This window comes from Melanaphis sacchari, unplaced genomic scaffold (assembly GCF_002803265.2).
Source record: "Melanaphis sacchari strain LSU unplaced genomic scaffold, SCAv2.0 Contig36_pilon_pilon, whole genome shotgun sequence".
In the NCBI taxonomy this organism is placed as follows: Eukaryota; Metazoa; Arthropoda; class Insecta; order Hemiptera; family Aphididae; genus Melanaphis; species Melanaphis sacchari.
The window spans coordinates 3,517,824-3,535,810 of record NW_020271232.1 but is presented as its reverse complement, the minus strand read 5'-3'; the positions used below and the strand labels follow the sequence as shown (position 1 = coordinate 3,535,810).

Sequence of the window (17,987 nt, the reverse complement as noted above, 5' to 3'; positions counted from 1 at the left end):
GTATTATTGAAAGTATTAATTAATCATGTAAATTTAGTCTTCATTTCATAAAAACTATTCATATTAAATTTACAGTAAAAAACAAAACTTATTCAGAGTTATTATTTTTTTTTTTTTTTTTAATATTTCTGTATTATAATCTTAAATTTTTTTCTCATACTTAGATTAAAAAAGTTTTCAGCTTAATTAAATTTTAGACAAACACATTGGAAAAACAGACACAGTTGGTAGACGTTATGCATAGGTACTATGAACCATATTAAGAATAAATTAATTGATTTGGTGAAGGGAAGTAGTCTTTTAAATTGCAGACTATACTTGGAAATACCAGATTTTTAATTTCCAAGCACACTTATTGAATGTCCGACGAAAGTCTAATATTGTTGCAGAGTGGTTGGAAGAGTTGACGTACTCTTTTATCTTCGGTACGTCCGTAGACCATGGTCTATACACGGATAGGCAGGGTCGTATTTAGGGAGGACGAAAGGGGACAAACACTACAGGCGCCAAATTGTAAGTCTATTAAAGGGGGCGCTGCATTAGAAAAATATTATTAAAATTTTATTGGGCTAAGCTTTTTTTTATTTAGAGGAAAAAATGAGCGCTAAAATCGTAAATACACTTCTGAAGATAGATACTGATCGCTCGTCACAACAGGTCAAACTTCGAACTAACAAAATTCTTAAGCTTGTACACGTCCGAAAAGATATTGACGAAAGATTGTATTATTGCTCGTTTGCCGTTTAAAAATTTGTGTACCATCGCAATAGCGTTTTATTTAATTATTTTGTAAAAATCATATTTTCAATATTCATTATATGCTGGCGCTTAGTGCACACTTTCGAATTTAGGCGGGACCGCGCAGTTTGGGAATCACTGGTCGGCGGCGGGCCAATGACAGTAACGGCACGAGCCGTACTATTCTACGCATGGGAGTCCGCGTGATTTTCCCGCTAAAATCCCTGCACTGAATCGGGACAAAGGCCTCTCCCAAACCGGTCGTCACTCATGCCGGTAACCGGTGCTGCGTGCCTTTTAGAGTCAGTAGTTCAAAATCTGTCAGTCCGCTGTTGCGCTCCGGTGCAGTTGTGTCTTATTGATAAAAATAACACTCGCTTTTTGCCGTCTTTCAGCACGAGTGGTCGCCGTTCCCCGCCCGCCCATCGGACCATCCGTGACAACATTCAACATTGCTCGTTTTTAACGGACAAACGGGACCCGTTTTCTTGAGTCTAGATGAGTCCGTCTCGTGCCGGACGGAACATTTTACAGTGCCGAAAATCATCGCCATCGTTTGACGTGTAATCGTTTTCCGATTTACTACAGTCCGTTTTTCTTTTTTTCTTTTGGCGGCAATCCATCGCGTCACTGTCCAGGTTTAAAGGTTAGTGTTTTTGTGCGTAGCGTTTTTTAATCAATATTTTCCGACCACGTCCTACTGCCCAGTTCATAATAATTTTAATATTATTATTATTATATTGTAGGTATTCAGACAGGTGGTACAATACATGTAAACGATTTTTAGTAGGTTTATATAGATACAACGAGTAATAATATTTAAATAGGTTTCGGAAAAATTAGATTTATCTGGTCGTCGAGCATGATTTTCAAAAATTCACGTTTTATTTTAAATTAACTTTGTATGCATATTTAGAGAAATGTTTAATTGGGGGGGAGGTATATTATACAGTGACCTGTAGTGCGACGTAAATATGATGCATACTTGGTGTTCGCCTAGTGTTTTCGTCGCCGATAGAAAATTTTCGTACAATAACGTGAAACGATTAATTATTTAATAATTTATTTCGTTCATATACCTCTTGTGAGTTTAAAATATGTATATCATATTATAAATCGCATTTTAGTATTATGTAAATACTTACAAATAGTCGCATCACATTTTGAATATTCAACAAGTTATTTATTTGATTACAATACCATATGACATTTACCTGCAATTACATTTTAAATTAACATTTCGCGTTACAAATACCTCAATATTGGGCGTACTACCTAGGTAGGTACTTAATTATTTTCATTTTTAAAAGCATTGTAATAGTTCAATACCTTGTTCAATATTTTGTGAAAAAAAATTGTTTTTAAATACTCTGTTATATATAGATGGGTACTTAAAATATTATGTACCTATACTATTACTAGTAAGGTCTTTACATTAGGTATCTTTCAAATTTTAATGGTTTTATTGTTTACATACCAAAATTATAAAGAATAATTTTAATTTAAAAAAAAAAAATATTGATAAACTATCTACCCTAGGCATTTGCCTAATTATAAAAATATTCATCATAATAATTTATTTAATTTGATAAGTTACTTTGATTATTTTATTCTTAATAAAAGAAATACCACCTAATCAGTTAGAAATTTTTACAAAAATCTGATATAAGTATCTTAAAACATTTTTTCTAAATATCTAGTTTCAATTTGATTTTTTTCTATAACTATAGTTGAAACCAATGTTATAATTAATTTAAAAAACTATGAATGTTAATAGGTAACACCATAGTGTCAAAATATCTTAGGCTATTAACAAGTATAGAACATAGATTTGTGTTTTTACCTTTTTAATTAAGTATATCCAATTATATTTTTAATAATATTACCTACTACTTTTACTTATTTCTTTATTTTTATTACTTATTTTAGGTACCTAGTATCTACTTACATTTGTAAATGATTTTATTTTTGTTTTGTATCTAATATTTCTATATTTTCCTATAATGAATTGAAATATTCCAATCAGATTATTATTATATAATAATATATTTTACTTGTACTTCTTTTATAATACTTTTCATTGATTATCTTGTAGCCGTTTCCATAAACAATATATTTATCCTAATTCATACCTACTTATTTCAATTAAGCATGATATAAAATGTGATAGGTAATAACAAATAATTTTTATTATAGTGTTTATACCTACCTAATTAGGCATTATATCTTATTCTGAAATAAGTAGAAATTTATCATTTTTATCTTTTAAAAATAACTTACTGATAATGAAAAAACAAATTTGATTTTGATTTTCCAATTAGATGCTTATTTTTTTTTTTCATTCTTTATTATATTAGATGCGATATAGTATCATTACTATGCTCACTTAAAGTTATTACCTATACTTTTAAATTTTTCCTAGAATAAGTTTTATGATTCAGTACATATACCAATATTTTGATAGTGGTAGAACCATAAAATACCCTTAAATATTAAATATCATTCTATGAGGACAAATGTAAAAATTAAATCTTAATCATCTTCTTTAAGTTTATAACCACTTGAGGTTTCAGTGTGTACAATTAGTTTAAGATCAAATTCCTAGTTAATATTTTTTATTACACATTTACAGAAAATTCATACAAACAATACGGATAGAGGATTTGTTTGAATAAATCAAAATGGAAACACCACCTTTTAATACAGAGCCAACTCGGATGATGACCAGAAGTGTTCTAGCTGAGATACCAACCCGACTCGGACGATTATCTATGACAGACCCTAATAATGGTAATATAATATTAATAATACAGAGTTCAGTACTTACCTTAATATAAGCTTATATTTAAAATTTTGACTTTACATTATATTTTCATACCTTTATTAGGATTGGGCCGAAATGACCACCACCTCAATATAATGAATACAACTATAAGTAACTTTCCAACATCAATGATGACACCATCTCCTAGTCCAGATGAATTAATTATCCAACAAAGAGGACGTCGTAAAATACCAGTTACTTTTAGTCCTGACATTGATGCCATCAAACAGGTTAGTACATATCTATTTATTAGATATATTCTATTCTTAATTACCTTTCTACTTTACCAATATTTTACCTTATTTTTGTCATTGGGTTTTTTTTTTTTTTTTTTTTTTTTTTTTTTTTATCATTACTTATTATTTATTTTATCTAGATAATATTGTAGTTTTATGTTTTCAATTATATAATGCATTGTTTTATTTTTACCTAATGAATTTAAATACCAGAATTCAGTCTTTTCCCACAAGGTATTTTTATTGTTAGATATATTTTTATTTATTTTTTAATTTAAAAGCTTTTAAATTATAAATTTAGGTCAACTTAATATTTTTATCTTTAATAGCTTATTATTCATTTTTCTAAATAAATATTTTTATTTCTATCAAAATAAATATAAATGTAAACCATTTATGTCAATTTTTATAAAAAGAATAATTTAAGTAGGTACATATAATTTTTAAATTATATCTAAGTATAAAGCTATAACAATTAATACCTACAATTTATTTTAGTGCACGAAAAAATATAAAATAGTATGATGAATACTCCTCTCTCAAATGTTAATATAAAATATTATGTAATATTAATTTAGATAAAAAAAAAAAACAATGACTGAATAAATTCACTGATATGTATTTATGTATTTAGATTTTTGTAAATAGCTAGTATTAATAATATTATATTTAACAATCTTATAAATGTAAGATTAAATAAAAAAAAAATATATTTATCATCAAACATTTGCAAGAATCTCTGAATAATAACTGAAATAGTTTTAATGTAAAATTGTCTTCATGATACATTATATATACCTTAAACTTGAAAACAACTTGAAATTATTATAATACTAAAAGGTTTATTTACTGATTTTACAATAATTAATATACCACAATAGATTTATGATTGTATAAAATAAACATTTAAAAAAAATTATCAATTATATTATATAGTAGGGGTGGCCACATGAATAAATACAATGATACCAAGAGCCTAAATAATGTTTATAAATACATTTCATATAATTTAATATGTTTTTATAAATGTTTACCTAAAAAATTTAAATTCATAGTAATAATAACAAGCAGAAAATTTTGATTTTACAAATTAGACATGAGCCGTAAATTGGCCACCCCAGTTATATAGGTAACCTCAACCCCATGTATATGAGATATCATGTTTTTATAAAGTATATTGCTAGTAAATTTTATTTTGAAAAATTATCATTATTAAAATAAATAATAAGTTCACTGTTTAAAATTTTTATTTTTGTTTATAATGATGACAAATCTGAAATCATTGAATAATTATCGAATTAGTAATAAGTACAAAATTCATTGATCACATAAATATTTAATACATAAACAATGCTAACATTTGGTTAATGTAATACCTGCATAGACTTACTTTTAAATTTGTTTTTATAGAATAATCAAGAGACTCCAACAAAATCTGGTTGTTCTAATTACAGTAAGAGTTCAATTGTTCTAAGGAGTACTCCTCGCAAAAGATTACTGTTAAATGATCCTCTGGAATTATCATCTCCAGACAAATACAAAATTGTATGTAAAGATTTAAGTTACCTAAAATTAATAATTTTGTTGATCTTATCAATGTTTGTACTTAGGGCTCTCCCAGTTGTAAAAAATTACGTACTGATGTATCAGTTGAACTTCCAGAAGATAATTGTCTATTATCTGCTTTAAAATCATTGTCTCCAGATCAGCTGATTGGTATAATCGGACAGATTGTCATTGATCATCCAAATGTTGAAAAGGTACATATTTTTTACATTTAATTTAAAAACAACTTTATATAGTTTGACATTTTAATCAATAGGAAATTAGATCACATTTTCCTGTAGCGGACTTAAAACCCCTTGAAGAGCGCATTTATTATTTGCGACGTAATATTTATAAAGCTTTACCAAGTAGCCGATTGATTTCAAAAACTGATCCAACTGCATATAATAGAGTCTCAACACATGTCTTAGCATTCAAGGTAAATTTTTTACTTTTATTTTTATTTAGTACTCACAATATTTTAATCCTATGTTATTTTATGTGTTTTTTTTTTTTTTTAGAAATGTGTTGTTGATCAGGGTAGACGTTTAGTTGAAAGTAATCAGTGGCCAATTGTTATGGACTATGTGTTCATGGCATGGAAACATGTTCGTAATACTCCTATATGGGACAACCCTGCCCACAATGCTGCACGCAGACAGTGTTTTAAATCACTATCAGCTCAGTGTATGACTGCCCTCAAACACATGAAGGATACTATGAACCAACAAAGCTGTGACAATTATAAAAACCAGTAAGCTTTTCTTTTTAAAATCTTTTAAATTGAATCGATGATCAGCTATCAAATTATAGTATACTAGAACTAGATGTTTATATTTCATTTTTTAAAGTTGTTGATATTTTGTTTGTTAACTTTAGATTGAAACTATTAGTTGATGACAGCGAAGACATGGAATGGTGTTTACATTTTCTAAATATTAACGAGTGACTGCATTGACTAAGTTTCTTTATTTTTTTTCCATTTTGTCCATCTATCAGCATTTGTGATCGATGGTTAATATTTTGACTATAGGAAATTATTAAGCTACACATGCTATGTAACATCGCGTTAATTTAAAATATTAGTAAATTTATTTTAATTGTATACAAAAATTGAATGTTCTCAACTTATTTGTGAATAATATGGTGCATTGTGTTTTATTTTTGAAAACCTTGTAATTGTAATAATTTTGTAAACATGACCCACCTTTCCGACTATTTTATTTCTACATAAATTGTTGAATTTGCACTATCACCATCAAACAACTGTATTTGAGTTTTTTTTTTTTTGGTTTATTGGTTTTTATTACCTATAATTATGTATTTCGTGCACCATTGTCATTTTTTTTTTTTTTTTTTTATTAAAATATATTATTTATTATGATTGTCAATTACTATCATGTCCATAAAACTGGACCAATAATTTAGTTAATTATTTTATAAAATACTATTAGCAACAGTCTGGTATTGTAGTAAATTTTTTTTCTTAACAAGTTATTAAAATAAAATAGAAATCTCGTATGTTGATTAACACACAAACATACACAGTATACTGAAAATAATGTATTTTTAAATTCAGTAAGTTTGTTCAACTTTAGACTGTTGGTATAAACAGTATCGTTTGACTGTGTAATGTGTGTATTTTCAAATCCTAAATAGACTGTATAGTTAATTTTAATAAAATAAATTAAGTAAATATATTTAGATTAAAAGAAAAAAAATGTTTCCTGTACTATTTTATGTATTATGTATGAATAACTATTTATGTAAGTTTGAGTTATGTGTAATGTTTGTCGTATTTGTAGACAAATATAAAATTAATTGTAGAAACTTATTTAAATTAATGTAATAAATGAATAAATGCTAATTATACTATATTTTTGTCAGTGTTTTCTTAAAAATAATTTATAGGTGTATAACGTCTTATTTAATTATTAGTTTGAGAATGGAAAATACTAAATTTCAAATTTGAACAATTTTTTAGCAAAACAAAATCTTACAACTACCCTTTTAATGATCTAAGTAAATATTTTAATAATTGTTAGACATTTTTTCAGTGTCATTACTAGATTAGTGGTACCCAACAAGTAGTTGTGCTTGACCTAATTTATCAATGAGTACTCGTTTAAGATATTTAAAAACCGTTGATAGAGAATTTTTCTTTGTTTTTATAATTCAACAAAATTGTAACTTCTACATTTTCAGAAAGTAAGGTAGTGAACTTACTAATAATTCAAATATAAAAGTGAGAATATCATTAAGTAAACTTTGTAGGTTATCTTAATTTTAGTTAAAAAACTCTAGAGGTCTACTAGAAAATATTCTTATATTTAAATTTGATAATAGATAAATTCACTATATTATAATGTGTAAAGAAGTTAAAATAGATTCTTCAGAAAGTACAATTTTCTACATTATGCATTTGTAAGACTAAGATAATGAATGCAGATGTAGTGTCTTTTTAAGTTTAGTTTCAATTATCAAAATCATTTTATAACCAATATTATTTAGTTTATTAATGAATTTTAAATAATTGTCTAACACTACTAGTAAATAAATATCCACTAAAATAACCTTTAAATTTTTTTAGCAGAATTAATTAATCTAATTATTTTTTTTCCTAACTAATTTGTTTAATATAATTATAGTTAATTAATAAAATATTTTTGAGTTTTTTTTTTATTATCATTATGATCTATAGTAATACTGAATGCATAACATGTAATTAACTTTTGAAATAGTATACTTTATTTAGAGAGCATGATTAATTTTACAAATAAATAAAAACATGAAATAACTGGTCATTTGAAAATTAAATTTATTTTTCATAATTAACATTATTAAGACTGTCTAAAATAACGGTCTTTCGAAAACAAAAATATTGATAAAATCTAAGATGGTATATTTTTATTTCTTATACAATAATTCAATGAACTTACTATATTATTTTTTTTTTTTTGCACTTAAAAACTAATAAAAACAAAAACATATAATATAATATACTGACAAAGCTATCAACAATGCTCCAGACATATTAATACCGTTGGAATGATAAATAAAAACAATTAATTAATATACTATGCAATCTATGAACAATCTACATTATACCTTGGAAACTGTATGATAAAGGGTATTAATAATTTATAATGTTAAATTGATGATAATTGATAATATATATGTACCTGAACAAATAACTATAGATTTAAGTTATTTGAAAATGGGAATGTAGTTGTCCATACGAGCACGGTGCTTTTGTGACACACACTCAGATATCCAGACGACATTTCTGCATTCTTGTTCTTTAAGTTTCAAATACGAGTAGAAAACACCATAATGAAATTGACGCATAAATGCATTGACATTCAACTTCACTTCATGTTCAAAGAAACGATCTTCAAGAGTTTTTTCACCAGGATTAGTGCCAGCACCATCAAACAGAGCACTGTACTCAGCAAAGTATTCAGCAACAGCTTTAACCTATAAGTGATAAAATAAATATTAGAATATGATTATGTAATTATTTTTTTTACAAGAATATTGTCAATCTAATATATTGCTAGTTCTCATACGGTACCTGATCGTAATCATCGGCCCTAGCTAAAGCCGCCAGGCCATCTGGATAGAGTTTACCACACCTTGGGTATAGCTTAGCTCTATCGTCCTTGGTCAATTCCGTTCCAAAAGAGTTTATTGTTATATTAATTGCACGCCTGTCAGCTTCAAATGATAATATTTCACACATAGTATCAGCAGTGATACCTCCAAGCTTTTTACAAAAGTCATAAAAAGATTCCAAGTATGCCTTATACAGAGTATTACGAATAATTTCAATGTTCATTTCATCAAGGTCCTGTTCACTAATGCAATCTACAAAGAATGGAGCCAATGGTGTGTCAACCAACACAGCGTTATAGAGTTCAGCTGGAGTGGCAGCAACGTGTATTGCTTCCATTTGCTCAAAACTACCTAATGGATGACACTTTGGTATCAATTCAGATATTGGGCGCTGGTGAAGTGTTCCGGTGATCAACAATATGATGTTGTCAATCATGTAACTGTAAGTGATGTAATCAAGGAACGTGCTGAGTGGTTCCACAGCATGATTGCGCATATGTTGAAATTCAATGACAAGTTTTTCACGCAACTTGTCATCAATAACTGATACTGCCAGCGGGCTGGGTTCATTGGCTAAGAATTGGCCATAGTCTGTGGACTGCAGATGCAATTTGAGATCATCCAAGGTCTCACATTGCTCGAGGTTTAGGTAATCAGCATGTCTGAGTATGCCACACTTAAAGCCACGGCACAATCCTTCCAAGTAACCGCCATCAATGTTGAAGAAACAACCGGTGTCCACCATAATTTCTTATGTCAACCTGCAAACAACAACATTAAAGCACAGAACTATAGTTAAAACGACCGATCAAAATGAGACGGTTCACGCCCAAAATCCCCACTGAATTGCCTGACTATTGCTCACTATATAGTATGAACAATATGTAAACAAATGAAGTTAAAACCGAATCGATAGCAGTCAGAGAGATACGAACACAGATCGATTCAAGTTCACCGGACTTACCTAAAAGAGTTCCGCAGATAAAAACGTAGCTGTCCGCCGGAATTTGAATGTTTAGGAGGCTACAGAAAACGAAATTACGTTAGAGAAGTAATTTAGTAAACGAACTCTAGTACCTACAAATTATAGTACACACCTTAATTTTTATCAATTATCGAGAGTAGTTCTAAATAGAATGATATGAAGTTAGACCCGCGGTGTGGTTTATACGGACGATGATGATATGAACATAGCAACGTTTTACGATGACCGGCAGTTTTCAAACATGGTAGGTATTTGTTTTTCAAGCTGAAAGTTAATTTATATTATTGTGAACGACTTTTGTTATACTGGTGTCTGATGAGTAGAGCCGTGGAGGGATATAAAATTTTATCAAAATCTATGTTTTTCAAGTGCCTAGCAATTCAAAAATTGATGAAGCATGAATATGTTAAAACAACGGTTCTTAGACTTTCAAATAAGTAAGTACCTAATCAACAAGATATTATAAATAGGTAACTTAAAATAAGTTAGTTTTAGATAGGTTCAATACAAAATCATGAAAATAGTTTGAAAATGTAGGTACATGTTGAAATCTACGTAAAGTATTATTTATTTTTATTTTTTGTTGTCATTTAATATATTTCATAATTTATACATAGGTAGGTATTTGTAATGGGTACAGGAAAAGTTATACTAAACAATAAATATACTCAAACATAAAAAAAATCTCGTAAATATTAAACCACTTACCCAATTTCAAAACTAATTTTAACATTTATTAGTCTGGAATGACGATTAATATTGATTGGATGGATATTATTTAGTTGTTAAAAATGTTAGCAACCCTTAAAATATAAGTCATTACGACAGGGAATGTCATTCATGCGTATGGAATTTTGCTACACTCACTAGACAGAACAATAGATGAATGAGACTTTAAAGTAGTCAATACATGATTATTCTGTATTGTCAGTTTTTTATGACGGTCAAATTAAAAAAAATTCAAACGTGTTTAATAGTTTAATATTTAACAATCATGATAAATAAAAAAAAAATGTACGTGAGACGGAGCAAAAAGGTGTGAATTTCTAAATAAGTTTGTTACAGTTCATAGAAACGGCATCTAATGTATTCTTGATAATTAAATTTCGAAAATTTAATATTTACTAGGATAGAGATGGATTTATGTACTTCTTACCACATTACGTAATTTAAATTTGGCCGGGGAAATAATATCATATGAATTTCAAAACTAATCTTGTGAATTCAGACAAATGCCATGCTTTATATTCACAAAAAAAAAAAATTAAATTATAGGTACGATCGTAGATAGCTGATGGAAACCTGGTATACTAACTGTTTCATTATTGTTATTTTAATTATATGTCATTTTATGGGAAAGGAGTTGTGGTGACAATTTCAAAATTATAAGCTTGAATAATTCACGGATACGGAATGCAATACATTCGTAATAATAATTAATACTTTGGAAAACTTAAGTTTTATTTGAATAGAAAAAATTACACATTTCTTGTCGGTTACAAAATCTCAATTTTGTGGTGAAAGGAGTGTCATAAAATTTCAAATTTAGGATTTTCAGAGGGATGACGTACTTTATACTTGAAAAATAAAAGTATAAAAACTATTTTATTTTATTACATTAAATGATATTATGATAATAATATTTAAAGTTCTAACTTGACATTTTCTATATTGTCTCGATACTTCGAGTAGTCATGTATAGTATTTTATACTATAATTAAAGCGATTATATCTGTTTAAGTAAGTTTACTTAGCTAAGTAAAGTTTTTATCTCAAATAACTTATAAAGTTATTCCATATTATCCATGACATTATAAACTAACGTCTAATAGTAGGTAGGTACCTAATAGATGTGGTATATACCTACGTAATATTTAATATCATAATATTTTAAACGTAACTTAGGTACATACGATGAAGCTTTCATTACTCGATTTAAATAATATGTGTTTTTACTGATATTATTTTATTTAAAAACTTGGGAATTTTATTTGGTTTTGATTTTATTTTTTTAATAAAATAAAATAAATTATATTAATTGTATGTTTAAAAATAAGACATTACACTTTAATCGGATATTGTTTTGTTGATAAATTTGCATGTTTATCTATCTAGAGATATTTTGTGCTATTTGAACTTATCTAAAAAAAAATTCTAATTACGTCACTAGAACTAGCCCGTCTTAAATGAAACTTAAATTAAATTGAATTTATTATTATATTAATTGTATATAAATAATTACATAATTAAATTTAAAAAATCACACATATAGCTGGAAAACATTAATTATAGGTGAATAATGGTTAAGCCTAAATTGTGTCATCAGCTAAAAGCAGTGGTTAAACTTAACATTTCTCAAGCATTCAGATATCATGTCTATACGATATGAATGCAAGTAATACAATAAATAATAATATACTAAGTGTATAATATAAATCTATTATGGGTAGAAATGGTATAATAATAGGTGTATAAAAACGATGATATAATATATCGTTGATACTCGGCATGATTGTGTTTATGTGTATTTATACTATACTTCCTACCCGCTCATAGTATAAGGTACCTTTTATTATAATATGTAGGTATGCATACATAAAATAACAAAAGTATTTGTAGGTATAAATCTGATTCATCTTACTCCTTTTTGATAATCCCGCCAAACAGTACGCAGCCACTGCCGCAATAACTACACGAAAATTATTGACCATATTATAATAATAGAAATCATTTGGTAATTTTTTTTTTCTCGCAGGAGTTATGTAGGTAGTATTAGTATAGTATATAGTTATTCACAAAAGTTGTTAATGTATCTAATATGTATATATTTCTTCTTATTTTCTTTTTTTTTGTAAATAAAAATCAATACGATATTTATTTTTTATATAGGTAGGTAATTATGTACCTACTTATATATTATTTATCACCTAAGTATTAACCTATGTTTAAGAATATTAAAATATAATATTATCTAAGTATAAAATATAAATGTATAACATACATATATAGATCGTAAATAACTATACATAGATATTTGGTGGTACACAATAATGGTAAATAAAATAAAAATCCCCTGGGAAAAAAATATTCTAAAAAAACCTAACGAAGACTCTAAATATTTTACTAAAAAATATATTTACAATCTAAGCAATACAATAAAATTAGTATAATAAGTAAATTTGATTAATGGTTATTTACAGGAGGTTGTATTTATGGGTAGGCACTCAGCAGTGTCATTCAACCAGATACTTTTTAGGTATTATTGTTTTTTTTTTTTTTTGTTTTTTTTTTATATCTTTGTAAGTATCTAGGCCTCTATATTCTGAGTTTACATGTATTATCGGGAAGTGAGATTAAAAATAGTTGTTTGATTAATGGGTTACTGTGAGAGTTTAAATTAGTATGAAATTAAAAATAATATAATTTTGATAATTGATTAAGGATAGGATTTTTTAGGTCTTTATGTTAAGATTATTATTTGTGAAATACCAAGGAGTAGACGTTAATAGTCGTAAGTAGATGGATTGAATTGCTGAAGAGTTTTGGTATAAAATGGCTTTGCAGAATCCCATAATTTAATACTATATGTCCAAGATGATCGAATTATTGACTTCTTAATGCTAAGTTAATTAGATAGAGAGAGTTTAGATTTAAAAAGTGGTTTTGGAAGATTAAGTCTAGAGTTTAAAATTTTACGCTTAAGTTTTATGTGTAGACTCCAGGTTAGCGATTTGATAGATAGAATTTAATTTAAAGGAAATAAAGGGTGGGTAAAAATACTGAGAATACTTTTTAAGTTTGTATACAATAGACTATTGTGCCAAACCTGATCAAAGGCGGGAAATGTCTAGGAATATTGCTGTACAGAACTGTTTTTTTCTAAAGAACTGGATATTCTATCGGCTGTCCTATGTAGTAAATGTTGATGTATGATCGAGTATATTGGTCTAAATCCGAATTGGGTGTGTGCCGTGTGATATTTTGTGGTTAGGAGGTGAGAGGAAGGAGTTTGGTAAATATGATAGTCTGAATAGGGCATTGAATAGATGTGATAAGAAAATAATGATTTTATTGGATTAGTTAATTATAATTACATTATTGATCAGATCATGACCCGGTAAATTTTTAACAGTAAATTATTTAATACTATATTTGATTTCTCCTGGAGAGATAGTTTTAGTGGGAAGCGACATGAGAAGGGATGATTTAAGAATTTGAGGCAGCTATCTATTATTTATAATTATGAAACTCTAGGCTGTATAATATCATGAGGAGTAAGGAGTTTAGATAAATGTTTAGCTAGTATGTTAATTTTTTTTCGAGGTCAGTAATAGCCTAAAAGTGGTCTGCTTTGCAAAGAGGAGAAGGAGATTGGTTTAACCAAAGTTGGAGATTTGGTTGCTCTCCATAGGGAGCAATTGATTTTAATGAAATGGTTTTCGAAGAGGAGGCACACAAAGCAGAATTCTGTAATGACGAAGTTAGAAATCTCAACACTTCATTTAGCTTTTCACCTAACCCATTTTTATTTAATAATTTTTATATTATAATTTTGTCTAAGTGTAATACTGTATTTTGGAGATTTTAATTCTATAATTCATAATAGTTTATGCTGCTCGATTTCTTATTATTTATATATAATATTACCTATACAATTATATAAATTATGGCTTATAATCTATAACTATACGTCTATAACAGATACCTCATTATATAATATACGTTGTATGTGCAATATCATAACATAAATTAAGTGCAATTGTGCAAAAATACAATACGTTAATAATATTAATAAATAAATTATAAACGTTTTTATTATTATTTAAAAAAATTATATCATAAAATTAATTAAATATGAGTGGTGTTTTACAGAAGTACTCGTTTACTTATGCCTTTACTAACTATTAAATCTATATTTCGGTACATGACTTATTAAAGTAATAGGTAATTGTGGTTTGACCTAATACAAAAAAAAAAAAAATAATAATAATAAATAAACTTTGATATAATTATGTTAATAATTGTAATAAAATTGTAATTGTGTTCAATCAAGTCATACTAAAGTACTAAACTAATAATAATATTATGATATTATAGGTACATATTATGTATATTGTATGTATTAAGTGTATTTACTAATGTTAAATACGACCATTGACGATATTAATTATAATAAAAATATAGGTTACCAACAGTCTTATTACAAAATAAGAAAACTCGAGAAATTATTTTATGCGTTTTTATTTATTGCATATAATAATGTATACCTATGTTACATATAACTACACTAACTATTACGTGTCGCATTATTTAAATTCAATCTACCACAATATTTAGTGCGTACCTAAGTCACCTTACGATATTATTATTGTGTAATAACATTCGTTTTTAATAATATATATAATTAAATTGTATACATAACTTAACATCCGCTGAATAATTCGAATATATAATCATAAACACGAAACAAACATTTCACATTTATTATGAAAAATAACTACTGGAAAAAATTAATTAAAACAGAGAAGCTATTACGCAATGTATAATATACATAGGTTTATCGACACGCGAGTGTTTTATACTACGTGCATATATAGCTGCTGTAATAAGGCATTTTCGACCTACGCACACGGGTCATATAGTTACAGGGCGATGTACCTATATAATAAGTACTGCATATCGTATATAGTCCCATATAATCTTAAATTTACATTCGAATATAGTTCTAACATGCCGCTGTTTTACCTGTTTCGTGACTCCGCATTAACTGTATCGTGGGGCTGTCGTCAAACGTCAATAATATCTACGGTCTACGACCGATGCGACTATATTATGATTTATAATAACATAAGAAAAAGAAAAAACGATAATATTATATTACAGAGGTGGCAAATTTTTCTGACGTAACGTGCCAAAAACTGCATAACTCGTTTTTTTGTTTCTTGCGTACTAATAAATTGTAAAAAAAATATATATGTATAAAAACTAGAAAAAAATTTAAAATGTGTGTTAATTTAAATATATTTATTGTATTTTGTTAGTAGACGAATAAGATATTTAATTTGAGTAATACTAGAATTTAACATTATACTTTAATGAAGTATAATATAGTAAAGTAACTTAATTATTTATTAATTTGTTTGGTATGATTATTTATTGTTTTACACTTAATGCTATTTCTTTTATATTCCGATTAAGCTTCGTAACTTTAACGAAGTACGTCATGTGGGATGAGAAACAATTATATTTTATGATATACTTATATTATTTTTTAAGTAGTTTATTTTACTAATTGGAATGTTTTAGTAAGTTAAATGAATTTTTGACGAAAATATTAGATTTAAAAATATACTTGTGTGTCTGCGTGTATAAAATATAATTATATATATATATATACGTTGAAAGTATTATTAGTTACAATAGTATCTACAAATAGTATATTATTAATAAATTTAAAAAAATAAACTAAAATCTCGATTTTACGTTTAAATATCTAATTTTGTCTAAATTTGAACTTCAGAGGTCTGTTAACATGTTTTTTTTAACTTTTGATACAGTATGATTTATATTTTGAAAAATTTTGTATTAATTTATTAATCCTTAGATACAAAAACTTAACATTTCGTACATTTTTTAACCACAAAATTGTTAGAAAATCTTCGTGATACTGACAAATTTTGTCAAAATTTGAACTTTAAATGCTTATAAAAATAAATCCTGCCAATGTATCTATAAAATTTTTAAATAGCTATAATTATTTAAATAAACTTAAATTTCAAGTATCTAAGATTAGATGTTTTGAGTTATACAAATAAAATTAAATCGATTTTGTTAAATACAATAATTTTGCGTAAATATTTCAGTTTTTCTTTAAATTTTTGTTTTTTGCTGTTATTTTGAAAGTATTCTTTTCTTTTGATCCCTTTAAGTACTAACTAATCCAATTTTCTATAAAAACTATTCTCAAAGAATATTTGATGACAGATAGACATGTAAGATATAAATAAAATCACACATAATTTTATGTAAAAAAAATTCGTTCGTTTCGCTCTTTTTAGAATTTAAAATATGTGGAATTATCAATGATTGGAAATAATTTAAAAAATAATAACTTTAAATTTAACTAAAATAAAAAATTGAAGATAATCAATTCTTTATAAAAATTCATAAATATTAAAAATAACACATTCAATACGTATAATACAAACAAATATTCAAAAACATCTTTCTTATTAACAGAAAAGGGACAAAAATATGAAAATATTATATTTACGTGGTCTATAATTTAAAAGCTATAAGTTATATCAATTCTTAAAATACGAAGTTAACAAAATCTAAAAACGGGAATTTACTTTTACTGTGATTTGTTAATGGAAAATGGTATTATACCTATGTATGACTATCACTATATATACTGGTGATTAACGAAAAGATTGATTTTGGTAGAGAATAGCAACACTATTCCTCTAAGTCTAGTGGTGATTATTTTATAATATTATTTTATATTAGGGTGCTTATATTCATTTTTGTTCGGTAAAATTATTTGTACGCAGTAAAAATTAAAATACTTGTTCAATATTATTATACAATTAATAATTATGTTAAAATATACCGTAACAAAAATCAAATGAGTGAGTTTATTTTTAGTAAAATACAAAATTTTAAAGTTTTTTTTTTTTGTAAAAAGTAGAGTTTTATATATATGTACCTATTTTATTTAGTGTTTATACAGCCATACGGGGGTTCTTAAAACTTATATTTTTTATTGTTGAGTAAATTTCTTGATTCTCCAAGGATTTTATGTTTCATAATATTACAGATTCATAGAATATATAAGTAAGTTGTGTGTTAGGAATAATATCGGTTCAAGTTATTAATGTTCCTTTTCTATTTGCAAAAATTATTTAAAATCTAAAATAAATTATAAGGATAATCCATTGTATAAAGAAAAAAAATTAATTTGTTCAAAATATGTTGATTTCACTGTATCAAATGATGTTAAAATGTAATCTACTTGAAAAAGTAATATAGTTTAATACCTTAT

At 26.4% G+C, this 17,987-nt stretch overlaps 2 protein-coding genes across 4 annotated transcripts; one reads left to right on the top strand and one right to left on the bottom strand.

Annotated features, from left to right (window-relative positions):
* The first annotated feature begins 969 nt into the window (after window positions 1–969).
* Window positions 970–6,488, top strand: LOC112596922. 3 transcript variants are annotated; one of them, XM_025342793.1, is made up of 9 exons: window positions 970–1,040; window positions 1,134–1,384; window positions 3,371–3,528; window positions 3,626–3,792; window positions 5,209–5,343; window positions 5,409–5,558; window positions 5,621–5,782; window positions 5,865–6,097; window positions 6,223–6,488. In XM_025342793.1, the coding sequence occupies exons 3-9, from the start codon at window positions 3,420–3,422 to the stop codon at window positions 6,290–6,292; spliced, it is 1,026 nt and encodes a 341-aa protein (XP_025198578.1). In that variant the 5' UTR covers window positions 970–1,040; window positions 1,134–1,384; window positions 3,371–3,419; the 3' UTR covers window positions 6,293–6,488. The 3 variants fall into 3 exon arrangements, with proteins under 3 accessions (XP_025198578.1, XP_025198577.1, XP_025198579.1); XM_025342792.1 differs by lacking the exon at window positions 970–1,040 and having other exon boundaries at window positions 1,049–1,384; XM_025342794.1 differs by lacking the exons at window positions 970–1,040; window positions 1,134–1,384 and adding an exon at window positions 1,918–2,017.
* A 1,813-nt stretch (window positions 6,489–8,301) lies between these two features.
* On the bottom strand, window positions 8,302–10,071 carry LOC112596932 (V-type proton ATPase subunit d). Its single transcript, XM_025342811.1, has 3 exons — window positions 9,923–10,071; window positions 8,918–9,719; window positions 8,302–8,820 (listed from the first exon to the last, which is right to left on the bottom strand). The coding sequence occupies exons 2-3, from the start codon at window positions 9,701–9,703 to the stop codon at window positions 8,551–8,553; spliced, it is 1,056 nt and encodes a 351-aa protein (XP_025198596.1). The 5' UTR covers window positions 9,704–9,719; window positions 9,923–10,071; the 3' UTR covers window positions 8,302–8,550.
* Between the last annotated feature and the right edge of the window lie 7,916 nt (window positions 10,072–17,987).